The sequence below is a fragment of the Fringilla coelebs genome (genome assembly GCF_963513975.1).
Source record: "Fringilla coelebs genome assembly, chromosome: 2".
Lineage (NCBI taxonomy): Eukaryota > Metazoa > Chordata > Aves > Passeriformes > Fringillidae > Fringilla > Fringilla coelebs.
This window is the reverse complement of record NC_140029.1, coordinates 98,256,429-98,279,981: the sequence shown is the minus strand read 5'-3', so window position 1 is coordinate 98,279,981 and position 23,553 is coordinate 98,256,429. Positions and strand designations below refer to the sequence as shown.

General features: G+C 39.6%; 1 protein-coding gene across 2 annotated transcripts; it reads right to left on the bottom strand.

Annotated features, from left to right (window-relative positions):
- Positions 1-9,231: 9,231 nt before the first annotated feature.
- IFT57 (intraflagellar transport 57) lies at positions 9,232-23,474 on the bottom strand. 2 transcript variants are annotated; one of them, XM_084226369.1, is made up of 11 exons: positions 23,286-23,474; positions 21,800-21,962; positions 20,611-20,729; positions 19,627-19,717; positions 17,635-17,703; positions 16,969-17,091; positions 14,809-14,880; positions 14,087-14,218; positions 13,119-13,181; positions 11,295-11,361; positions 9,233-10,756 (listed from the first exon to the last, which is right to left on the bottom strand). In XM_084226369.1, exons 1-11 carry the CDS (start codon positions 23,462-23,464, stop codon positions 10,578-10,580), a joined length of 1,257 nt encoding a protein of 418 aa, XP_084082495.1. In that variant the 5' UTR covers positions 23,465-23,474; the 3' UTR covers positions 9,233-10,577. The 2 variants fall into 2 exon arrangements, with proteins under 2 accessions (XP_084082496.1, XP_084082495.1); XM_084226370.1 differs by lacking the exon at positions 14,087-14,218 and having other exon boundaries at positions 9,232-10,756.
- Between the last annotated feature and the right edge of the window lie 79 nt (positions 23,475-23,553).

Sequence of the window (23,553 nt, the reverse complement as noted above, 5' to 3'; positions counted from 1 at the left end):
GATGATGTGTAGTTTGCTAGCCACAAAGCTTCAGTTCATGGCAAGAACTCTGTGAGATCTGGGCCAAATTCAGGTGCTGTAGAATATATGAACTGTCTGTGCTGGGTCTGCCTTAAAAGCAGTTTGGTCCCATGTTCTGTAATGACAGTGCCCAGATGTGGGTGCCTGGGGACAAGGGCAAACATGCAATAGTCCTTACTTTCTTGGGTCCTCAACCTCCAGTCTATTTTAGCTTAGACTCCCTGAGCTCCTCTTTTCTGCATGTATTAGAGCCCACAATGGAGAGAGAGAGGAGATGCAACTTGCAGCGAAGACAACAGATACTACAGTGAAAAGCATTGTGGATGAATGTGATTGTTCTGACTTCTTCTATGGCTGTGTGCATGAGCCTCAGCCTACCCTATGCTTCAATGCAATGCTATTATTAAGAATAAAATCAATGAATGACAAAGGAGATGTTCCAAGACAACAGGGAAAAGGCCAAAATGAGTATAAAAGGGTAATAATATTACACATGATCTTTATTATTATAATAGCATGAGATAAAGTGGCTGGCATTATTATTATAATAGTTTGAGATAAAGTGGCTGGCATTCTGCCATTCTTTTCCCCAATATTTAATTTAGCCATGAAGGTCTTTCAAAATTATATTCATGAGAGTCCAGAGAGGAGTGACCAGCAAGGAATCTATTCTGTCTTGAAAGTAAAAGATTTTGCAAGGTGGAGGTAGGATCCCTTAATCATTTCACTGACAAAACCTCTCAAGAATGAATTGAAATAAAAGAAAAATTAATTACTGGAATAATTAGCACAGTATTTTAGTTTTAGTTATTATGTACTGTTTTCCTACCTGCGTAGTGAAACTTTTCAGTACTGGTAGGGCCCAATAATGGCTAATGGAGAATCACAGACTGGCATTGCAGGTGGCAGCTAGACCACCAGTGCAAGCTGGTTGTGAAGCTGGTTGTGCATTGCCAACAGAAAATTCCCCAATGCCTTCCTTGCCTTTGTTTCCCATTCTTTGTCTTCTCTAGGGGCTGCTGAGTGTGTGTGGGCACAGAGGGCTCATACCAGATTAGTTTTCAGCCTGATCTGTGAGCTGTTTGGGCTCATCACACTGCTGTGCATTGGCAGAGAAGTGATAGAAACGTGCAGATGAGGAAACAAAATGGGCAGCTGAACACACCCCCAGCAGCTTCTTGTTAGCTCAGCTTATCCCAGCAGGAAAGCTGGAGTCCCAGTGCCATGTTTGCTTTTCCCCACTGTAACTGTCCAGCAGAGTGCTCCATCTCTGGACAGGCTTCATCCCAACACCTGCCTGAGCAGCTCTAAAGAGCTGGGGCTGCCGAGGCTTTCAGAGCCAGTGTAGGCAGACCACAAGGCACTGCAATCTCCAGCCTGGTGATCCCTGTGGGGCCAGGAGCCTTCCCAGCAGACTGGCCCAGGCCCAGGGCACACAGACATATGGTTGGTCTGTGGCTCTGGGGCAGGATGCCAGAGACAGGCAGCGCTCCAGCTGAACCCTAGCTGCAACTCTGCTACTGGTATGTACAGTATTTTGGCCTCCTGATGTGGACATTTTTCCACCTGAGTTTAGTTACCCATGAGTATTTTCGACCAACTTGTCTTCAGTTTGGAGTAGGGACAAAGAAGAAACAAGGATGAAATTAATTTTCCGATTTACAGGAAGCAACTTTAAATTTAGCTTATGGCTCTCCTCAAAGAGCAGGTCTCCAAGAGATGCTTTTTTCAACTAAGTTGAAAAAACTGTCTTTAAACCTGCCTGAAGTGATAATTGTGGGTTCTCCCTTTGACACCAAATTTGAACTTGCCAACAAGAATAAAAAGGGGAGTGTTCCAATAGGAACTCCACTGGAGGTATCACTGGTCAACTGAAAAAAATCTGTAAAACAGCTTTAGTTTTGTTTGAAATTTCCCTATTACTTGTGAAAATTATACCAACTTGCAACATTAAATAGTTAAATCCTGTTTATCTAATCTCAATTAGCAGGAGTTCAATGCAGCTCATCTCCATAGAGAAAGAAAAAAAAAAGGCAAGAGGGAAAACAGTGCCCTGGAAAGGGTTACTTAAAGAATTTTTCCCCCTTCTCCTCAAGGCTATAACCAAACAGGCTTGTAGCTGTTACGGGTAGGGCCTTTCTTGTACTGCTGCAAGAGTTTACACAGCGTTTAACTGTTTCATTGTGGCTGCAGCAAATAATGCAGTATCTCCCTGCAGAATAGTGGGAGCTGCTCCAGCTATTCAGAGACCAGAACGGGAAAAGCTGCTAACAAAGGAGGTTTATGTGGAAACCAGCTCTATTCTCACATACTCAGCTCACTGGTTTCTGTCTTCCTCCTCCTCCCCCCTTCCTCTTCTTCCGTTTAGAATTTCCTTTGCTTGTGTATCTGTTTCTGAAATGGCTTAGACTCTTGTCCTCACCTAACCTTTTAACTCCCTTGTTTTTTCTCCCCTCCTCATTTAATTTCTTCTTGTGGCTTTTGGACACCAAAGGTAGCTGTGGTAAACAGGTTGGTTGGTTGGTTGGTTGGTTGGTTGGTTGGTTGGTTGGTTTGTTTGTTTGTTGGTAGTGTTTGTGCATGTGCACAGGCTGGTGGGAATGTCCCATGACTTGTGTTAGCTTACCTTAAGGCTGTAAAGAATTTCCATTTCTTATCAGTCAGTCCTCCTCACCCTCAATACCTCTTTTTTACCACCTTCAGTGAGCTGTACCTTTTTCTTATTGTGCGCTTTTCTTTCACTTTTCACTCTCACAGCAAATATGCTCATTCCAGTGCTATCTTCTTCCTTGCTGGCTTTTCTCTGCAAATCAGAAACCCCTTCTGCTCTTCCGCATGACAGACATACTCCTCCACCTACTGATGACTCTTCCCATGTTGCAGCCTCACCATTTCCTTTTTGGGGTTGCTTTTCTGCATGGGCATGTCTGTTTCTTTGTGTTCCCCAGCTTTTGTCTTCCAAGTCTGTAATCCATGGGAATGGTCACTTCTACCATGTCCTTAACTCTGCCTTTCTTCCCTCTACATGCTGGTAGTGTTATGGATACCTGTAGAGTCTCAGTTCCATTTTCAGCTGTCTCCAAGGCAGAGGGTGTACTGTCTGCAAGTCAGGCTGGCCACTGAAAGCAACCCCCTTCTTTGCCTGAAATAACTCTTCGTAGAAGTCTAGAGTCACTTCCTTCTGATAAAGTGGTATGTATGCCTGAGAATATGATTTCTGGGTAAGTGCAAGGTGTGGCTCAGTGATATAACTGCCCTGGCTGGTCACGTGCTAGGAACCACAAGCAGCAGGAAAGCTTAAAGGCTGTTGTTTCCTGCATGTCCTGGTAAGTGTAATGCAAAACAGTCACTCAAAATAGCAATTGTCACTTGAAAAATATGACTCATTTTGACAGTCTTGGATGTTTTAACTGTATACCATTTGTAGGGCTCTAATGACTCAGTGTGAAGATTTGCCTGAACAGCTTGTGAAAGGCAGGTCAGTGCTAGAATTAGTCTGAGTCCACAGCAGCTCTTCTAGGCCCTCAGTGAAAAGGGTCCCTGAGCACTGACAGCTGTATTCCAACATAGGGTGAAAAGCACCAGGAAGAGACTTTCAGTACTAACCTGACCAGCCACTGAAAACAGATGCCTTTTTGTCTGGCTTTTGTTTTGAAATGGCCAATAAGAACAGATCAGCACTGGCACCATTGTCTGTAATAAATGTGTCTTCACATGCAGTGGAAGACTGTGGTGTGTTGTAAACAATCACAGCACTGAGTAAAGCATAATTGATCACACAAGTGCCACAAAGGATACATTTGCCAAAGCATGGTTTAAAGATTGGGATCTGTATAATAGAGCTGGCACACTTAAGACATGGTGAAAAGGAGCTATCAGCATTTTCTGGGATGAAATATAGGATGGATTGTCGTAAAAAGACTTAATAATTCTTTACTGTTATTGCATTTTCTTCATCACAGTAAACCTTTATCTGCTGCTTGTCAGAGAAGGTCCCTCACACTTATAAACTGGTATTTTGTATTCTGAGTCTCTTAAAAATAAATGACATGCTTCATCTCAAATGCAGACTTAGTTACTGTTAAGCACTGAAAGATCTGGCTGTATGTCATGGATCTTGCTCATTGCTATATTCTTCAAGCTTTGAGTTGGGGTCATGTTGCTAAAATGAGGAACAGCAAATTCGGGTGTTTAGAGACACAGTATGTTGGCAGAGCATAAAAATCTGGGTGCTGCAGGAAATATTACAGCTTTCTAGAAGATACATTGTCTGGTCATACCTTTTTCCATTTCTTCTTTTCTTCCACCACTGAACAGAACAACTTTTTCTCACAAATGAAAGCTTTGCTCCTCCTTGCCAAACTTTATGCTGGTAAAGGTCAAGCTAAACTGCTTTGAAACTCTGGGCATCAATACAACTCTTTGTGGTGCAGATAAAAAGGAAGCTTTTTTCCAGATGCAGATGGTTTTGAAAGGTGCAACATAAAAATGTCTGTCCACCAGACAGAGATAAGTCATCCAGCCTAAATTCTGAGGCTTCAGGCATAAATGTTATTGCATATGTAAAAGATAGAGGTGGTGAAGATCTGAAAAAACACAGGTGAGGTAGGAAAGCCTATCCTTACTCTGAATGTTTAGCCTGACCCCAAAAAATAGTCAAGAGATCAATATAAGAAGAATACTTGTATTTGTGAGCAGGTTCTGTGTCTTATTTTCTGCTGTTTGTTTGATTCATTCTAGGCACAAAAGTTATCACTTGGCTTCTTCACCACTTCCTTCTCCCCCTGATTAGAGCAATCAGTGGGGCACTGAGTTTTGGTTAGCTGATTTTAGCAGAAGCGTGTCAAGCACCATGGTGTTCACCTTCCCCCTGTTTGTAGCTGCACTAGCAAAAAAAAGTCTGTGCAGCCTTCTGCACTCTCCTACAGGAGACAAGCACCCTAGAGGTCGCGGTTTATCTGACAGGAAGTGGGACCAGCTTCCTGTTTTTTGTCTCCCGACAGCTATACTGAATCAGTGTCAGTAGCTGCTCAGAGGTGGCACTCTACAGACACACCAAGTCAGCCCCACCCACCTTAGCAGATGCTCACATGGACTGACCACATCCGTTATGTTCAGGTCATGTTGTCAAACTCCCAATTATTTGGAGGGAAACGTTATCAGAGAGGAGCACACTGTGCACTATAGAGATGAGGATTAACTAGTAGCAACAAATGGAATAAAACTAAACGAAGGCATGTTTTGTACATTTAAGCCAGGATAGTATGGAAGAGCTTTTTAAAGGAAGCTCTTTAATTCTATCCACATGAATTTGTTATGTGTTTATCAGTCCTGTTCACAAAGGAGAGAAACCTCAACTGGCTTTCAGCTGTTTATCTTCTCTAACACAGTTACCTGGAATTCCTTTTTTCGATAAGAGTTCTCACAAACCCAAACATATTAACAGGTATGCCCTTATTCAAACAAAAGTCAGCAGATTGCACTACTTATAGAAAAAACCCTCCAAACTTGCCAGGCCTCACCATACCTAGAGTATAATCATCTGTCTCAGGAAAAGTCTTCTCAGAACAGTATTTTTTATTCTTTGTTGTCAAGATTATATAGCTGAAGATGAAAATCTTCAAGAATGTTTTACTTGAGTTTACAGGCACTCTACAGAAGGCTGTGGTGAAATGGCTGCTGGACAAATTACTATAAAATTAATGAGTGACACTTTTAAGATCACAGTTTTCATTGTTTTTACTGTAGTTAGACAGCATTTGATAAACTCAGCAGAAATCTTTCCTGCCATCATACCAGGAACTTGAACATCTCCTGTAACAAACGAAATAATGTTCAACAGATGCTGTCAGACCTTTTGAAACCTTCTGCACTATTTTTGGCACTAGTTTCCAGGAAAATTTCACAAACAGCATGTCCCTTTTGGTCTGACTACTAGCTTGTATTCTTTCCCAAATGGATTCTTTGAAGGGAGGCAAAATGCTTATGGACAAGCCATGCTGATGAAGGATAGGGAGAACTCTCTAAAACCTTACAAGAACCCCCCTACCAAGATACAAGAAAAAACTTCTGCCCTAAAACTAGAGGAGGGATAGGATGCCCACACTTCACAGTTTAATTCTTTGTGTTACTATTGAATAACATTAAGGTGTCATTTGAAGTATTGTCATCCTTTGAAAACCACAGAAACAGGAAAATATTTTTGGATTAACAATTGCAATTAGTGCATTATCAAGAGGAATATTATTAGAAATAATTATTCTGTTCTTCTGACCTTAAAATATTCACCTCTCTTGATTTTTTACAACAGGATGCATGTGAATATCTCAGCTACTTCTGGGACAGAGTAAATACAGGCAATCCTAACTACGAAGACCAGGAATGAAAAAGAACAGAGTCAAACTAGGCAGTTAGTGAAAGACTAGCATTATTCAAATCATTACTTACTCTCAACCCTGCTCATTCCAGTGTTGCGTGGGAATAATTGTGAAATGGTAGGGCTGTTACTAGGAAGCTGAAAGACAGACATTTCCAGCAACACCAAGCCCTGGAGCAATAGCTAAGTATTAGCCTATACATGAGAAAGCCCTGTTAATGGCATTTGCTCAATGAAGAAATCCATCGAAAGGAGGAAATGGCAGATGAAAATAACCTTTGCTATCTCCAAGCCTTCTGTGGAAAGTCCCTACCTATGAGCAGCATAGTGCTCATATCCTCTGTTTACTTTAATCTCACGGGTACTGATTAACTTTTCCTGAGCTTTATTTCAACGCCTTTGCCAGGTATCACCCGACCATTTCCTAAAACATGAATCTATCCACAAGCAAAGGGAAAGCAGTGAGGCTGCAGGAAGTAGGCCAGGGTTTTCACAGGCATGTTGTTCTGCTGCTGGTGCCAGCCCCGGGAGAGGCAACAGTGCGCGCAGGCCTGTGCGCATGCACGTGCAGCTGCCTTGTGGGGGGACACTGCAGCATTGACATCCCCACACGGGCACAGGGCCAGCGTGGCACACAGCATCAACCAACTCCTTCTTTTTCTAATTAACATTTGTCAAACTTGGAGAGAAGCCCAGGATGCAAAATTTGGATGCAAAATTCAAAGAGTACAGAAGCTAGAAATGTTCACACACAGGCTCTTCATTTATGCTTAGGTTTTTTTATAGGTCATGCACAGATGACTTACTTGCTCTTACTGTAACTTACAGTTGGCAATACTAATCAATTTTTTGTATGTAACAGTGAACAGCAGAGCTGTACTCCAAAAAAAGTGACAAAGTTTAATAGTAGGTGGACATAAAGGTTTTTGCTTTCGAGAAAAAATTTTCCCTGAAGTTCCCCCTTTGGGTGAGTGAAGAGGGCCTTTAACGCCATCAGCAGACAGGAGTGAGAATATTTTGACCAGATCTGGGAGTTGTTTATAACAGTGGTTTCTCAAACTCATATCAACTCATCCAGCTTCCTGCACAGCGCTCAGCAATGCAAGTTCAAATGATTAACCTGACTCAGTGCTGAAACAATGAATTCTTGGCATATGCTTGAAAGCCAGTTTTAAACTCTTGTGATTTCAGTGTTAAGTCGCCAACTCTCTAGAAGGTTCTCTGTGAGAGAAATGGATTAGAAGGTAAAAAAATAGCCCTTTGCACTTTTTATCAGCACAGCAATTCATGCTATCTGCTGACTTTAGAAGAGAATGGGGAGTGAGGCATTATATTTATTAAAGTAAAAAGGTAATGCATGTAATCACTCTCAGGTATCCTAAATGGCCTATAAACAGCACCTCTAATAGAGTACCTAGCACTAAGCTATTTCTAGTTCCCAGCAGGGCACTTACATCCTAGCCTAGACAAAAGACAGGGAAATAAGACATTGGGTCATGTTATGAGGTTCAGAGGTATTTCAGAGCTGAAGAAACTCTAAAAAGTAATACGCTGCAAGAGTTCCTTTCCTGGAACTTTAGGGAGTACATGCAAGAGAGTGAGCTGGCTACTGATGAGCCCTCCTCCACAATGTTACCAAAACCCAAGTGGTCAGCTCATACCAGGGTCATATACAAGACTGACCTATTGCAGTCCTCATGGCAAGGACAAAACCCATGGCTTCTCTAACCAAAAAGTGAGCAAATGAAGCTCCTTCTTTCTCTCCCACAATTTCTGTGTCTGTCTACAGCCAGCTTCTACTTGGCTTCTGGGTAAAATCTGAAAATGCCTCCATATTGATACTCCAGAGAACTGAAAATTTTAAGAGACCTTGGAAGAGGACAAAAGTTAACTCTTGCAAATAGTCCCTTCCTAAATCCTCTCCAGATGAAGAGAGACTCTTTTTATAGAACAGCTTTGTGTGCATCCTACTAACTTAGAGACATCTTTGTTTTACTGGTCTTCCGTTCTGACACTGCATTAGATAATGAGCGGTGCAGGATGTAATGTGAACCAAGCGATTTAATTTTAATGTGGCTTCTGCTTCCTGCACTGATTCAGCTGTGGACTAATTACACAGATCTTTGCTTCTCTAGAAGGGCCTTTCAGGCTGCTTGTGACAGGCCTCACAAGCAGCTTGTGACAAGCAGCTCTCCTCTGCTTTTAAGGAAGATGGTCTGGCCACTTGCTGGATCAGTAAGGCTGCTTTCAAAGCAGGGTCAAGTGCTTTTACTATCTCAAGGGGCAAATGCCACTCTTTGCCAGATGACAATTAAAGGCCATGTATCACTGATACCAGTGATAACAACAGAAGTGTTCTACTTAAATGACAGCAGTTTCAGACAGTACCATTAAAAATAATGTAGATCAATTCCAGATAATTAGCACGCTATTTTAGAATTACTTTGGCACAAAGGAGGCTTTTCCTCCAGAGATTTTTGTCACATTAGAGGGTTTTTTGCTATGCTTGTCTTAACAAATTCATTTCTAATAGAATAAGAGGCTCAGTTCATAAGGAAAGGTTTTTGATTAATCATGTTTGTTGTATTAGCATGAAGGAGGAGTTTTTTTGGAGGAAAGCGTTTACATAAACAACACTTATACAACACAACATTGCAATCCAAAAGCATCAGTGAGCTGCTTTGCAGGCAATGCAAAAGCGAGTTGCTTAATCTTAAGCTGAAGTAAAGCCACTGTTAAAGTAAATATGCAGTAGCAACAGCACCTAACAAAGGGAACATGAATAATAACTTTTCTAATTTCAGCTGAATGTGGGAGGATATAGGTAGGCAGCAGAAGGAGCTGAAAACCAATTTCTAGTGTGATTCATAGAGATTTTCAGCAGTGGTTTGCACAGGTAAATTGAAATAGTCGACATTTACAGATATCTTTTCACTTATTAAAATCCAATAGGTTTAGGGCTTTTTCTTTTTTTGGCAAATGAAATACTGAAGCACAACAAACTTATACTGGCTCATAGTACTGACTGTGTCAAGTATCTTGACTTTCAGACACAGAAATAGTCCACTGATTCTGCAAAATACGGCTCACATTTAAGTGAGAGAAATTATTTGTCAGATGAATGGAATAGCCTGCAGAAGTTCGGCGAGGATTTTAGTGCCACTGGAATTGTACTAATATTGTTCATGGCTCACGAACAACCAGAACAAAAAGGATGTACTAGTACATTAATAAGGTTATTTCTTTGCTCCATACTCCTTCATTACTACTAACATCTAGAATCACTTTCTACCTACACATTTACTAAGACAAAGCAAGCTCCCTGTTGCCATTACATTCCCAACTCTGTCCTCCTACATTTTTCTTCTTGTTCTGTATTAGTCAACTAGATTTGGCAACATTTTTCTGCCACAGAAATCAAAAGTGAGTGTTCTGACACAAGAAAAGAAAACAAAAATAATCCAAATCTGATCCACAGAGCTCTTCTAAATACTATAAATGAAAGCAGCATTTGACCCAATGCTAATATAAAGTGATTCTGAAAAAGTGGTTGCACATAGAAAAAAAATTAGAAAGCCAAGAGTAATTTCCAAACAAAACTTTTCACCTTCTTTGGTCTTATATAGATTTTGATACTGATGCTCATGTTAGAGGAGTCTTGCAGCTGATATCAGTTTTGACCTAGCCTGTAGGGTAGGTAATGCTGTATTATTTCAGTATCACTGAAATAATTAAATACTTAATTAATTAAATATTTACATACATTTAGAGAAAGTAGCAATGACAGACATTTTACTTTCCTTTCAAGTCCTTTGCAAGCAATTTCCTTTCAGCACTGCAGAGTATCAAGATTACAGGCTGTCAGCATCATTCTACAGACTTTCACACTACATAACATTCCCAAAGAAATAGACACATCTTCACTAACAAGAATTTATTAGTATATTTGGAAGAGATATGCAGTAAATCTTTACAGCACAAAACTAAACATGGCTCCCTCTTGAGTCTAAAGTGTGCACGTTACTTCTTAAAAAAGTGCATCTTTCAACAAGCATCTTATTCAAAAGGAACATGAAAAAGGAACATCCTCCTACCGCAACATAAACAAAACCTCTGAACTCACAAAAAACAAATGGTAGAAAGCTGCATTTTGGGCAAACCAAGTCAGGTCCAACCAATTTTAATAGGTGCCTACTGTGGCCTCTGGAATCACTGTTGCATGCATATCTCTAGTCATATTGGATTTCTCTTTCAGCTTTGACTGCAGCAATGTGTGTTCCATCACACCAATCTGTATGTCCATCTGAATGGTTTCTTGCCTCAGTTTTGTTAAGGCCTGTTTAATCTTCACTAGAGGAGCTGTCCAAAAAAAGATAAACAGTACAACTCTGTCAGCCACGTAACACAAAATCATTGTTTCTGTAATTTACTCCTTAAAATGGAAGAGCTGAATGAACAAAAGGGCGTTCTACTCTAAAGACATGATTGTACTGATACATCATTTTTAATATGCAAAACACTTTAAAGACAGAAATAGACAATGACAATTTTGCTGTCTTTTTGACATCTAAGAGCTTCATAAAAATGTGCACCAACATTAAGACAGGTTTTTCAATTATGTGTTTTGCTCAGCTGAAAGCCTTATCCCCATAGCTGACTTGAGGTTTGGTAGAGAACTGAAGACACCTTCAGCAGGGTGTGAAAATCTTACCTGTGAAAAGCTATTAAAATGTTTTGTGCCTTACATTTTGTTTCTAACCCCTCCCTTCCCATTAATATGATGCTGCTGCATCATCTTGCTCCTTGCAATTGCTCTTATTCTTGTTTTAATGAAGTATGTATCATGAAACTGTCACCAAGAAAAAGGATGTGTTGTCTGAAGCAAAAATGTACTTACCACCATCAGTCATACTGCTTCCTTTCTCTTCTGTTTCCTGCTTTACTTTCTCTAATGCTTCTGTAATCTTAAGAGATTTTTTTCTTAATTAAAACAGATGAATATCGAATTTAGAAAAGTCTCTGCTGAATAACTGCAGAGTTATTTAAAAAAAAATTAACTAATCCATCTTACTTGTAACATAAAGAGAAACGATTTTTCAAACATTCAGAAATTTTTAATTTAACTAAATTAATGTTGTAGAAAATTACAGAAAATGGGTAACAATTTGACCGAACACCATGGTGTTACTGAAAATCTGTGCATCCCCAATAAAAACCAACAATATTAAGTGTTTCAGTGTGATGCTGGATGGATGAACAAAGGAACCAATATCCCTACAGATCAAGATTCATCAAATAACCATGCCCACTGCCCTTCTGGAAGCACCAGGACTTTGGCATGTTACACTGGAAACCTGAGAAACAGCACTGCAGCATAAGAAGGTGGAGCAGTCCAGCCTGCTGGCACTGACACAGGTACAGGTATGTAAAATCCACATATGAAGAACAAAAGTGCATTTCAGCACTGCCTAGCAACTGGTTTGCCTTTGTAGACAATGTAAAAAGGCAAATATATGATTCTAAAGTATAGCCAAGGTAATAATTCAGTATTCTTGTTGATAATGTGAAAATAGCCTTTCATAAAGGCTTCAATAAGACTTTTCAGCAACGAAAAGCAATCATTGCAGCATTGCTACTGCATGCATGCAGTGGTAATGGTATTGCCAGGTGGGCTGAGGTCTTGATTGCACGTCTGAAAACAGATCAGTACTAACATCCAATGTGTCTGGTTTACCTCAGACATGTGCCACTGCACTTATGTAGTTTGAAGAATGCCAGCTAGTAACATATCCACCATTATTTATCAGTCAATCAGGTCCCAAAGTGCACACTGTAAATCTGAAGTCATCACAAAATACTTGAGAGTGAAATAGAAAGCAGATCTAATTCTGCAGAATTCATACACTCAGAAATCTTTGCTAGAAAACTCACATTAAAGTGCTGTATTACCTACTGCAGCTGCATTTGGTATCACTGTAGGTCCCTTCCAACTCAACTGTTCTATCTGTTCTAAAACATCTCAAACTTGTTGTACTGTTTTTAACACATTCTTATTGTATGGCCTATTTTATGCAACTATTCCTGAGGCTTTATTGTCTAATAAGTAAAGCTGTTTTCAAAAACCCAAACAGAGCCATTTAAAAATTTTGTGAATTGGATAAAGAGTTGAAGTGTTTGGAGATTGGGCTGTAATTCTAAATTAAATGCCATGAAACACTCAACATGGTGAGGCAGTTAGGAGACAGATGTTTATTTAAATTTGTCAGAACACCAATATAAAGGAAAAAAGAAAATCCACAACATAAGACCAGATTTAGGTAATAAGATAATTTGATGTATGGAAGAAATTACTATTTAGTCAAATATTGATTTTAAGTGCCTGGAAGATAAAATTTCAAACCGTTAATTTTAACTAAAACTAAGAGTTAAGCTTTTCTTCTTCCAAAGAATTTATGGGCATGATTTATTAATCCCCCATAATTCTAGGACACAGGTTATAAAATACAGAACATAAACCTTCATTTACAAACTGAGCTCACATTTTATGAGTTTAAAATCAATGGCAGCCTGGATTCAAAATTTAGGGACTGGACTAGATCACCTCCCCCAAACAATGAATAATCTTTAACACGAGAACAAATCAGAGACATCTGGTTTCATTAAACTACAACCACTAAATGCTAACTCACTGAAGACTGTTTTAAAGTAAAATGGGTTTTACCTCAGAAAGAACTTTAATCCTTTCAGTTACTCCTCCACTTCCCTCCTGGTACTTCTCTTTAGCCTGGAAAAAAACATGTCTTGGCTGTAATGACAGAGTTGGAGAGATGTATGCAGATAGTTCAGAGAAAACTTCAATACTTGCTCTCATATGTTTAAATTCCAGAAACTCTCCCATAAAGCTCCAGTGAGGTTTACAAATGAGGACAGGCTTGAAACATAAGCCCCTGCAATGACTATCATTCAAAAATGTAAAGCAGTAAATAGTCCAAATACACACTTGATAAGAACTATACTTTCTAATCGTTTACATGAGGAAATAAACATGAAGAAAATCTGCCATAATGCAGAAAGGATTGAATACTGAAATCCAGACTAGTACTTCATCAACAGTAAATTATTATCTCGAAGATACCTTAACAACAAGGCAAAGAGAAGGTGCAGAGGTCAAATTCTCTTAGCATTACTGTCAGCATGGCCACAGCCAGGAGGGCTTGCCAAAAGGGAGACTATAGCGCCTCCTAAATAGGGGATAAAAAGCTTCTCAGACAGCAATCTATTGGCATAAAAACTAAATGAAGCAAAGAAGTAATCAGAGTGCTTTGTGCACCTTAGCACCAGTACCCAATCTAAGGGATGAATGTTGGACTGAAACTGTAGTTATTCCACTCTTGACAGATGTATGAACTTCACAGGGAAAGCAGAACTAGCAATTTACTAGCTGCTCAAGACTGGCAACAGCTATACATAATACTCAGGCAAAACCATCTATTTTGCCCTGCAGAACAGTTGAATAAAAATTGCTAGTTTAGCTTAGGAAGAATATAATTTGACAGCCAATCAACATTTCCCCTACTTTATATCCAACAGCAGAATTCATAGATAGCTCACTCCATGTTGTCTTTGCCTCTACCCTCACTTAACAGCAAGTTGATACAGGACAAGGCAACAACAAAAGATCAGCAATACCTCACTCAGCAAGGCTTGTGCTGAACGGTATTCTTGAACCAAATGCTCCAACTGATTGTTGATGTACTTTTCCCTGCTATTGATCTTTTCCAGTGTTCTGCTGATTTCATTATGGAGTTTGTCAAGGTAACCCTAGAAAATCACATTCTGTGGGTTGACAGTATACAGACAGTATGCAAAGAGTATCAAAATGATGCTGTAGTTAAGAAAGGCTATGGAAGCCTACAGACAAAGAGAAAAATAGTACAGAAATACTGTGTTTAGCCAACAAAAAATTATTCCCAATGTGTTCTGGTTTGCCAACCTCCAAAACACGTATTTCAGTCTTTACTGCTTCATTGCTCTCCCTTCCTCAATTAATTAGAAGTGTCAATGTCAGTAAGGTACTCTAGCAACAGCATTTGAGAGTATTTGGGGGTTTTAACAGCACCTTCAGATTGTATTATTCTATTTTCTCCTCTGTAGCCAGGATGCACTTATGGTAATGCATTCATTACTAGACCCTGATAGCCCTGTTAATCCTCACACATACAACTCTTTCACAGAAGGTATTTTGCCACCAGCACTGTCCTTAATGATCATTGTCATATCTTTCCCTTTTAAATTTTACAGCAATAGCACAAACAAAAGGAAGAAAAAAAAAATTTAGTCTTTAATGCATATCAAACAGAAAATAAAAATGCTGATAGATTAGTAAAATATTCTGTACATACAAGACATACCCTAGTTTCTTTCAAAGAAGAATCAATTCCCTCCTTATGCTGATGCATTTGATCTACATGAATCCTCCAATCCTAAAAAAGGCATCACAAATTAAAACACAGGTAAGTACAATTTTTATCCTTCTCTGGTTACTAAACAACAGCACGTATGCAAAGCAGGGTCAGTTTTCTTTTATACTATTGCCATGTATCATCCTGCCAGTGCCATGTTCATAGCCAGGGGCACTGGCTCAATGTGACACAATTTATAAATCTCCTAAATGTCACATGTGACACTCAGATCCATAAACAAACACTGACATCCTCACTGACACCACAGTAGCTATGCTTTTAGAGTCTGATCTTCATGGAACTATTTCTGCTAGGAACCACTCTGGGCACAAATACTAAAAATATTGATTGTAGCTGCACGAGTTCAGCTTATTCTTAGACAAAATGACTGCTTTTGATGCCCAACACCTACCAATTCTTGACTATCTGTTCTTTCCTTTCTATTTCAGTCATTACTGTTACCAGGAGAATGGAAAGAAAAAGGCAGAAATACCAAAACTTGGTTTTGGTAACAGGATACAATTAGAAAGGGGAAAATTATTTCCAGCTTCAAGATCATAGGAAACATACATGGACTCTGGGGTGGGGGCTGAGAAAAGGTGCTGTGAATTGACCCTGCACACCAGGTAATGAGTCACTAGAGAAAATGTGCTTATGTTACGTTTCAGGTTTGCAGGAGACTCATGATCTCTTCTTGGTCTGGTGACAGTTGCTCACAATTTGCCAAACTTTGGAGTTTAAATAAAAACAACAGGCACACAATCCACCCCCACCTCTGTCCAGGACCTTACAGTAAGTTCTAGTTTCTAGTGCCATTGATTAAATCATTAATACTCTCCTGGTACTATGTTAACATGCACAGCTTAAGGAACAGAATATGTTTTCTGGCACGACAGAAAAAGGCCAAACACTTCTCTCCAGTTATTTCTGAAAGAAACTAGAAAAAGATGAATCCTCTTTCTATGTTCATTTTGACATATTCCTGAAGGCAAAGAGATGGTGCATTAAGCGGGAAGCTAGTAAACCTCAGATCTTACAGTGGCTTTAATTTTTCATCTATGTCTTTATTAAGTTTTAATTCCTCACTGTGAGACTCAAGCGTCATGTTCTCTGCAACAGATGGGCTTGCTGAGGATCACAGCAGAGTGGTTCAAGCCAGGCAATTCTTCACACAGAAGAATGCAGAATGGTGTAAGACAGGCAAGCAGCTCAGCAGACAGTTGACATTTTTGGCAAGGTAATTATCTTTCATTGTATTCATGTATATGTATAGTATTGCTGTATCAGTGCTGCAGATTGCTCCAACACTCCAACTACCTGGGTCACTGCAAATGAACAGTTTCAATACTGCACTGATCCCTGTGTGCTACACAAGCTCCTGGAAAGAATGCTTGTGGCGATGCCAGGAGCAGGCCCTAGGTTTGGACCTGCCAAAGGTGGATACATACTTCTAAGCTGCTCATTCTAGACTCCTTGAAATAGACTACGGAGAGAAATACACAGTTATAAAACATGATGAATTTCACCCTGAGACAGTTATCAGGATATGGTGAGCAAAAGCAGTTGAAAAAGTGACCACTTATTTTCACTAAACATTAGGAGAGTTCAGGATGACTAGACTAGGGTACAGACCTACTTGATTGTCATGTAAAGTTCACCAAAAGGAATTCCATACAGTCAGCCTTTCATGTGGTTTAAAAATAGAAGAGTTGAAAGGTAAGATAATGAGCTGTCCTCCAAGAAGATCTTTTAAAAGTTCTTAAACTGAGGATATAATTTTTTAGAAGTGTGAATATATTGGAAGTGTCAGAGGACTGAAAAAAATCCCCACTGAATAATTATATAGAAATAAGGTGCCTTGTAAGCAGCAGAAAAAAAATTATGATATTGAAAAAACACCTTACTGAAAATTATTGCTTCTAGGATCAAAGCAAGTGACAAAGGTTCAGACAAGGTAGCACTGGAGAGCCGATTACTCACAGGTCTTTGCATGACAGAAGACAACAATGGCAAACATTAAGTTTGCCACATTAAGATGCTGGCAAACAGCATCGACTGAGATCACACTTTAATCACGACATGTACACAAGCAAATCCATTCTTCCATACCTTATTGTCAGTCCTGACTGTGACTTTCAGCTGTGGAAGCACACGTTCCACTTCCAAGTTCCACTCTGCTGCATCTGTTGTGGACTGTAAAATCTCTTCTTGCTTTGCAGTGTCATTCATGTTCTGTGTAAAAATCCCAAAGTTTATACACAAAATATCATTGTTATGCAATGAAATCACTATAATGGCTTGCAGTGTTAATATTAGAAAAATACCTGTATCCAGAATGATCTAGCCTACAGATGAAACAGATTTCTTTAATGGCTTTCTTTGAGTTCATGAAGATTTGGAATTAAAGTGTATCTTCTCATCGTACTTAAAACTGAAGACAAATGTATATATTAAGAAATTATAATACATCTCAGAAATGTTGTATGTTTGTGGGATTAAATACATCCATGAAACTAATACTATGTTTCTCTAGAAGTGTCTGCAAAAACTTTCTTGCAAATGTTCCCAGCAGTCCTTCAGTGATATCAGATTAGAAACTGGCTGCACATTGTTCATTCAAAATAATATTAATATATAATATCTGATTCATTTCAGATGGGTTTTTTTTTCAAGTAAAGACTATACAAGGATTTTTAGATTTAAATCCAACAAACACAAATTGCTGCTACAGATGTAAAAAATCTCTCATGAGAGGACTAATGGGTAACAACTTACTGATCTGTACGTTTGTGCCTTTAAAACATTCAGGTCAATGTAATTTTCTTCATTGTCTGACTCTTCTTCCTTAAGAGAAGTTTCAAAGCAAGACTTCAGTAACTATTGCAGAATTTTTCTCCATAATTTTATTTTGCAGAACAAACCAAGGAGTATTAAGTTACATATTTCTGAACAAAACAAGACATGGAGAATTTATGATATGGAGCTTATGAAGAGGCATAATACCTGGGACAAGATGGAAGATCAAAGCTACCCCACATATTCTTCAGAGCGCCACAGTATTACAAAAATAAACCAACTAACCAACAAAACCCAAACTCTAAAGCCTCTGACATTAAATGGCCCATTGTCAATAGTTGTATGGTAACTGTATTTTTTAATGTATTTCTTAAAGCTCTACCTTAAAAAAAAAGCCCCATCAAAACAAAAGCCAAACCACAACCAGACCTCAACACAGTTTTCAAGATGTTGTTTGCACTACGTGTTTGCAGTTACAGAATGATGCCACATATTAAGTGTACAGAATAACACAACTGAAATTGAGGCAATTGCTTTTTTTCTTGCCCATGAGACCACACATTCTGTTCACATACTCTATAAATCTGTTATAGTCTCAAAATCCCCTTCTTTTGTGACTATGATCAGCTGAGAGCCCATAACCCATAAGTAACAATGCTTTTTCTGTGCATTAACCTTCATTTATCTACACTGTATTTCGTCTGCCAGTTTATCACACAGACACTTCACTCCTAAACACCTTGTCCCCCTCTTGACTGTCTTTTCCACCAAAGTAAAATTTCATCATCCACCTCCTTTCTACACAAATCACAAAAGCTGCAATAACACAGGTCTTAGGATAAAAATCCTTTAAGACCCACTGAAAATCTTGGAGCTTATTTCTCTTTCCTCTATTTTACCCAGTTTTTAACTAACAGGGACAACTATTTTCTTCTGGCATGTCTGACCCTGAGTCCCCCGAATACCGGCAAGAAATTAAGACTAAATTAAGACTATCTTTTGCTAAATGGACAATACATATTTGTACAGCATTTAGAAGAACACACCACCAGAACAAGAAGACTGATTATCAGAACTGAGAAACCAAACTGTGCAGATTTTCTTGCACACCCAGCCTCACTGCCTATACTGGCCACCTAATACAGGTTATCCCTGATTTACAGAACTAGGTTTGTCTCTGTCAGCCTCATCATTTTTATTCAAAAGAATCAAAACCAAAGAACAATCAGTGAACCTCATCATTAACATTTAATTGCTGGAAATACTTCTAATTCAATTATGGATATAGCTAATATCAATATACCGGCAGCAACAATGGATCAGGGAAAAAAATTATATTGGCATGTAATTAATCCCTGTAGAACTACCAGGGGTTCTAAAAAGTGAGTATCCTTTTGGTATAAACTGCCTGGTAATGTAATACCTAGTAAAGGAATAACACCTCAGTGGTTTTATTAATACACATACCAAAGAGCTAAAAGAACACATTAGTTATGAAAATCATGGCCTAGGACAATACCTGAGAACAAACCCAGAGGTTCTTTGAAGGATTTCAACTGTGGTTTAGTTAACTGTTTCATCCCCACTTCCCAATTTAAGCAGCTTAGACCTCAACAAGATACAGAAAAGAAGAGACAGCTGACTGTTTTCCTATTTTAACCCTTTAGTTTAATATCAAGAGTAGAGTTATCAGTAGAAAAGAAACAATTCTGAATCTCTGTGTTTTTAATGCATTGTTAGATTCCACTGCACATAAGAACATACACTCTGTCTTGAAGAGTTAATCTTATCTGAAAAGCAACAAAAAGCCCTACAGAGAATCTGACAAGGCAGGAATAGAGCTGCAGGAAAAAACCTGAGCAGCTAATTGAAAAGACTTCTTAAACAAAGCCAAACAAAATGAACAGTGAATAAAAATTTCCTCATAGTCGACCAATACTAATATAATCAAAACCAACCAAATAAACCTACTGCAACATCCTCTTCCAATTTACTAAGTGTTAATTCTGCATCATCTTCTGTTATTTCTTCTTCTTCTGGCTCTTCTGTTGGGTATGCTGGCCTGAAATTAATTCAAAGAACAGTAGAGCTTTTAAACGCAATATACTGTAAATACCTCTGCAAACAAAACATTTCATGAGAAAAATGGATGATATGGAACATACCTAGACAGTGATTAGTGTTTCATAACTTAAATAAATATATACTCTGCCTTGAAAGTCTTGTTCATCTTGGACCGTCTTAAAAGTAAAGGCAGTACAGTACATCCACACTACAAAGCCATCTAGAAGTAAATTTGGGTTTTTTTTCTATTGGTCTAAGCTGTTAAAACTCAAGTGCAAGTCACCACAGGCTTATTTGCAGCCAGCCTACAGTGGAATTTGTGTACTAAAGAGAAGTAACAGTAAAATATTTCCAAGGTAAAAATTACTTTGCTATATCAATTTCAAAACCCATTGGAGGAAAAGACTAAAATAAAGAACACTTTTAAAGACATTTTCATATATTTGAGATTATCTGTCATCTAATTTGTCCTAAGATTTCCTTCAGATTAAATAAAATTACTCTAGTCTACTTGTAACATGATCATACTGCGCACAACTCCAGGAATTTACTGATTGATAGAACCTAAAAGGACATTACATGTTTCAACTCAAGTATCAGATTAACAAGGAGTTATGTGTAGGGAAATAACAAAAACAAAGTGACCAGTTAAACCCTAATTAGTTAAGTCCATAATGGTCCAAACTCAGCCTTGCTGGCAATGGGCCAGTTGTGTGAAATTGCATTAGCAATTAATTGGTCACCCTGCTTCAAGCCTAGTTGAATTTTCCATCTCATGAAACATCAAGTAAAACGGTTTTAGTCATTCCTATGTTTTATCTTACCACTACAACTTACATCTGTTTGCTGTAAAACAATGCATAAAGGAGGGTGCTTAGAAGTGTACTGTACCTTTTCCAGCTAAACCCAGTGTGTTTCAAGGCTTCTTCAGCTAAACAATCAAGAACATAGCACACTTGCTCTCCACAGCCTGTCTTTAATTTCGAGGGAGGAAAATCCACAGGCCTTCCCTAAAATAAAGAGACAGGCTGTTTACTAATGGCCTTACAACCCAAATTTCCTCAAAGAGAGATAAGTTTTGTACACTTAAACCAAAGTGTCCCTTGTGTATGAGATTTTATTAATGACAATTTACATTCTTCCCCTATGCAGCTCCAGTGAGGCAACAGAAGGAAAACCAGATGAAGCCAAGGAACAGGTGCAGTGTAGACATCTTTAAGCATATGGTAAGAGCATACTCCCAGGCAGCAGAAGAGGCAGAAGCCACAAGGGATCTGGATGGTCAAGCACACAAGTGACAAGGCAACGTAAGAACAGGTACTGAGAAACTCAAGTATTGAGACTTAACTACCAACTTTTCAACAATGTCCAGATTTGCCTTATAAAACATTTTAATTTATTGTTGTCATGCAGAATAAATGTAGTAGTCTGATATGGTTTAACTCCTTTAGAGAACAGTGTCCTTAACATCATTCACAGCTGCACCAGAGTATAATCTTCCATAAAATCATACTTCTTGATCTTTGGAGTTTGGCCTTTTTCCTTTTTTTTTTTTTTAATTTAAAAAAAATCTCAGTAGTTCCTGGCAGTTTGTACAACCTTTTAATCCTTAACAAGAAAAAAAAAAAAACAAAACAAAGGAAGAAGAGAACACAAACACTATTCTAAACCACTTCCTACACGACAAATTAAGTCACTGACTTTGGCCGGAGCAGGATCACAAACTGCGTAAACCTTCCAGATGAAATCTCTGAAAATTAAGCTACGATAAATGAGCAACATATGTGGCACTACAAAAGGTAAGCCTGGTTTAATCCATTTTACAGACTGCAGAACAAAAGAAACTGGAATCATTTATAAGACCATTTCTGTAGTGCTAAAAAAAATAGCAAGTAGGTACAGCCTATGTAAACTTACAATGAACTAAGTAACACAGGACAGACTTACAGCTAGGAAAAGTCTGTCCAGTCCTTGGGACCAGACCCAGCAGGAGAACAGTGTGTGACTGCTGTGCTGCTATTTCTGAAGGGAATGCAGGCGTTTGCAACACACTTGGGAAGAGAGCCCGTGTGACACTCACAAAGGACCGCAGCTCTGAGAGCACATTTGAAATCACCGCATTGGGGTCGTCGTACTCCTGCGGCTGCTCGAAGGGATGTCCCGCTTTGCTGATCAGCCAAGCAGCAAGCATGCAGAACATGAAGAACTGCTCACCGGGATTGGTGGGCAGCGCAAAGTAGTGCCTGTTTAAAAAGGGGGCAAACGGCATGTATTGTGAATTTCTGGAGCTCTTACAACATGATTGGTAATCGCCGGCTACAGAATAGTTTCTTTACCCAGTTTTCTCAATGAGCAACCCATCTGACCAAAAAGCAGGATGCCTAGTTTCACATATAACCACATCAGACCAAGTTTTCTACACCCAGCTTGCTTACTTCCAGCTTTGAGTAAGTTATTAGTCAACACCAGACTTGGCAGCCAAGTTCCCCAAATCACCTCCCCTTCACTCTTTCCTCAAGAAATGCAGGAAGATGGTATTCCCTACATCTGCAAATTCAGCTCAGATCAGGAGCATGTTTTGAAGTGAGCCTTCCACCTATGTTTACCTACTGCGCTTTGGAGAGCAATGAAAACTGGATCTGACTTGGACCACACCAAATTCAAATATGTGGTCCTAACAAGAGTTCTGTCCATAAAACCAGACACCCTTCCAAAGTATAAATAACATGTACACTGGATACTGGGAACTTCTGGACATGCCTCCCTTTACCAACACAGCTACTCACTGAAGTACACAAAGGTCTGCTGTTCTGCTCCAAACATTCCAAAGGTTCAACAGCAGGCTAGAACTAATTCACAGCCACTGTGCTCATACTTTAGCCTCCTTTCCAAAAAGCGGGTAACTCGGACTTCCTTACCAAACTGTTGCTTATAAGAAGCTTAATTCTGTGACACCCTGCAGTGGAATATGGCTGAAAGTGATGGATGGGTTTAAAAGTTATTTGGGCAGCACACTGGCCCTGTTTCCCAGACTTCCTGTCACCACCATAATTTAAAAAAGGACATAAAAAACCATAATATATTAAACAAGTATATACTGGATATGAAACCCCAGCCTTACCAAAAACATGTCCAAGACCCTCTTCATAAAGGGTTAAAGGGTAAAAAATACACACAGACCATTAATAGCTATCCTGAATTCAAGATATTTAGAGTTATTTTGAACAAGCTGGAATTCAGATAGAGCTATTTTCTGCGGAAGAAGTAGAATTTAGGTAGAATTACTTTTTGCACGGGTACCCTGGCATGTAGATACCCAGTACTTGCCGGGGCAGGAAAGGTCAATGGACTATTTACTCATCGCATCTCAGCCTTTCGCGGTGCCTCGCATTCTGAAAGCTTCCAGCTCACACGGGCAGCTTTGCTACTGGCTGGTTTTCCCAGGAAACCAGTCATGCAGGCCCTTCGCTAGGCTCTGACGGCCCGGAGGGATTCCCTCCCACCGCCCCCCGCCCACGGCCACACCAGAGCCCTCAGGCCGAGGAGGAGGCGCGGGTCAGAAGCACCTGGATAGAGGCCGCATGTTGTGGCGCCGCAGCGCCTCCTCCTCGTAGCTCAGCAGTTTCAGCTTGTCCAGCAGGTCCTCCATGAGCACGAACATGTGAAAAGCCGCGCCGGGGCCGCGCTCCGCCGGCACCTCGTCGCCCCGCTCCCCGCGCCGGCCCGGAGGGCCCTCTTCCGCCATCTTGACTCGTAACCACAGCGACGGGGGCGGGCCCGCACTCGGGGCGGTGCTGGCGAGGCCACACAGCCCAGCCGCGCGGGACAGCGCTT

Excerpts from the sequence above, each read along its gene's own strand:
- IFT57 (XM_084226369.1), bottom strand. The coding sequence starts at position 23,464 with ATGGCGGAAGAGGGCCCTCCGGGCCGGCGCGGGGAGCGGGGCGACGAG. Across the intron at positions 19,718-20,610 it reads ACTGGGTTTAGCTGGAAAAG|GCCAGCATACCCAACAGAAG; the intron begins GTACAGTACACT and ends AATTAATTTCAG. Across the intron at positions 17,704-19,626 it reads AATTGGAAGAGGATGTTGCA|GAAGAAGAGTCAGACAATGA; the intron begins GTAGGTTTATTT and ends ACTTCTCTTAAG.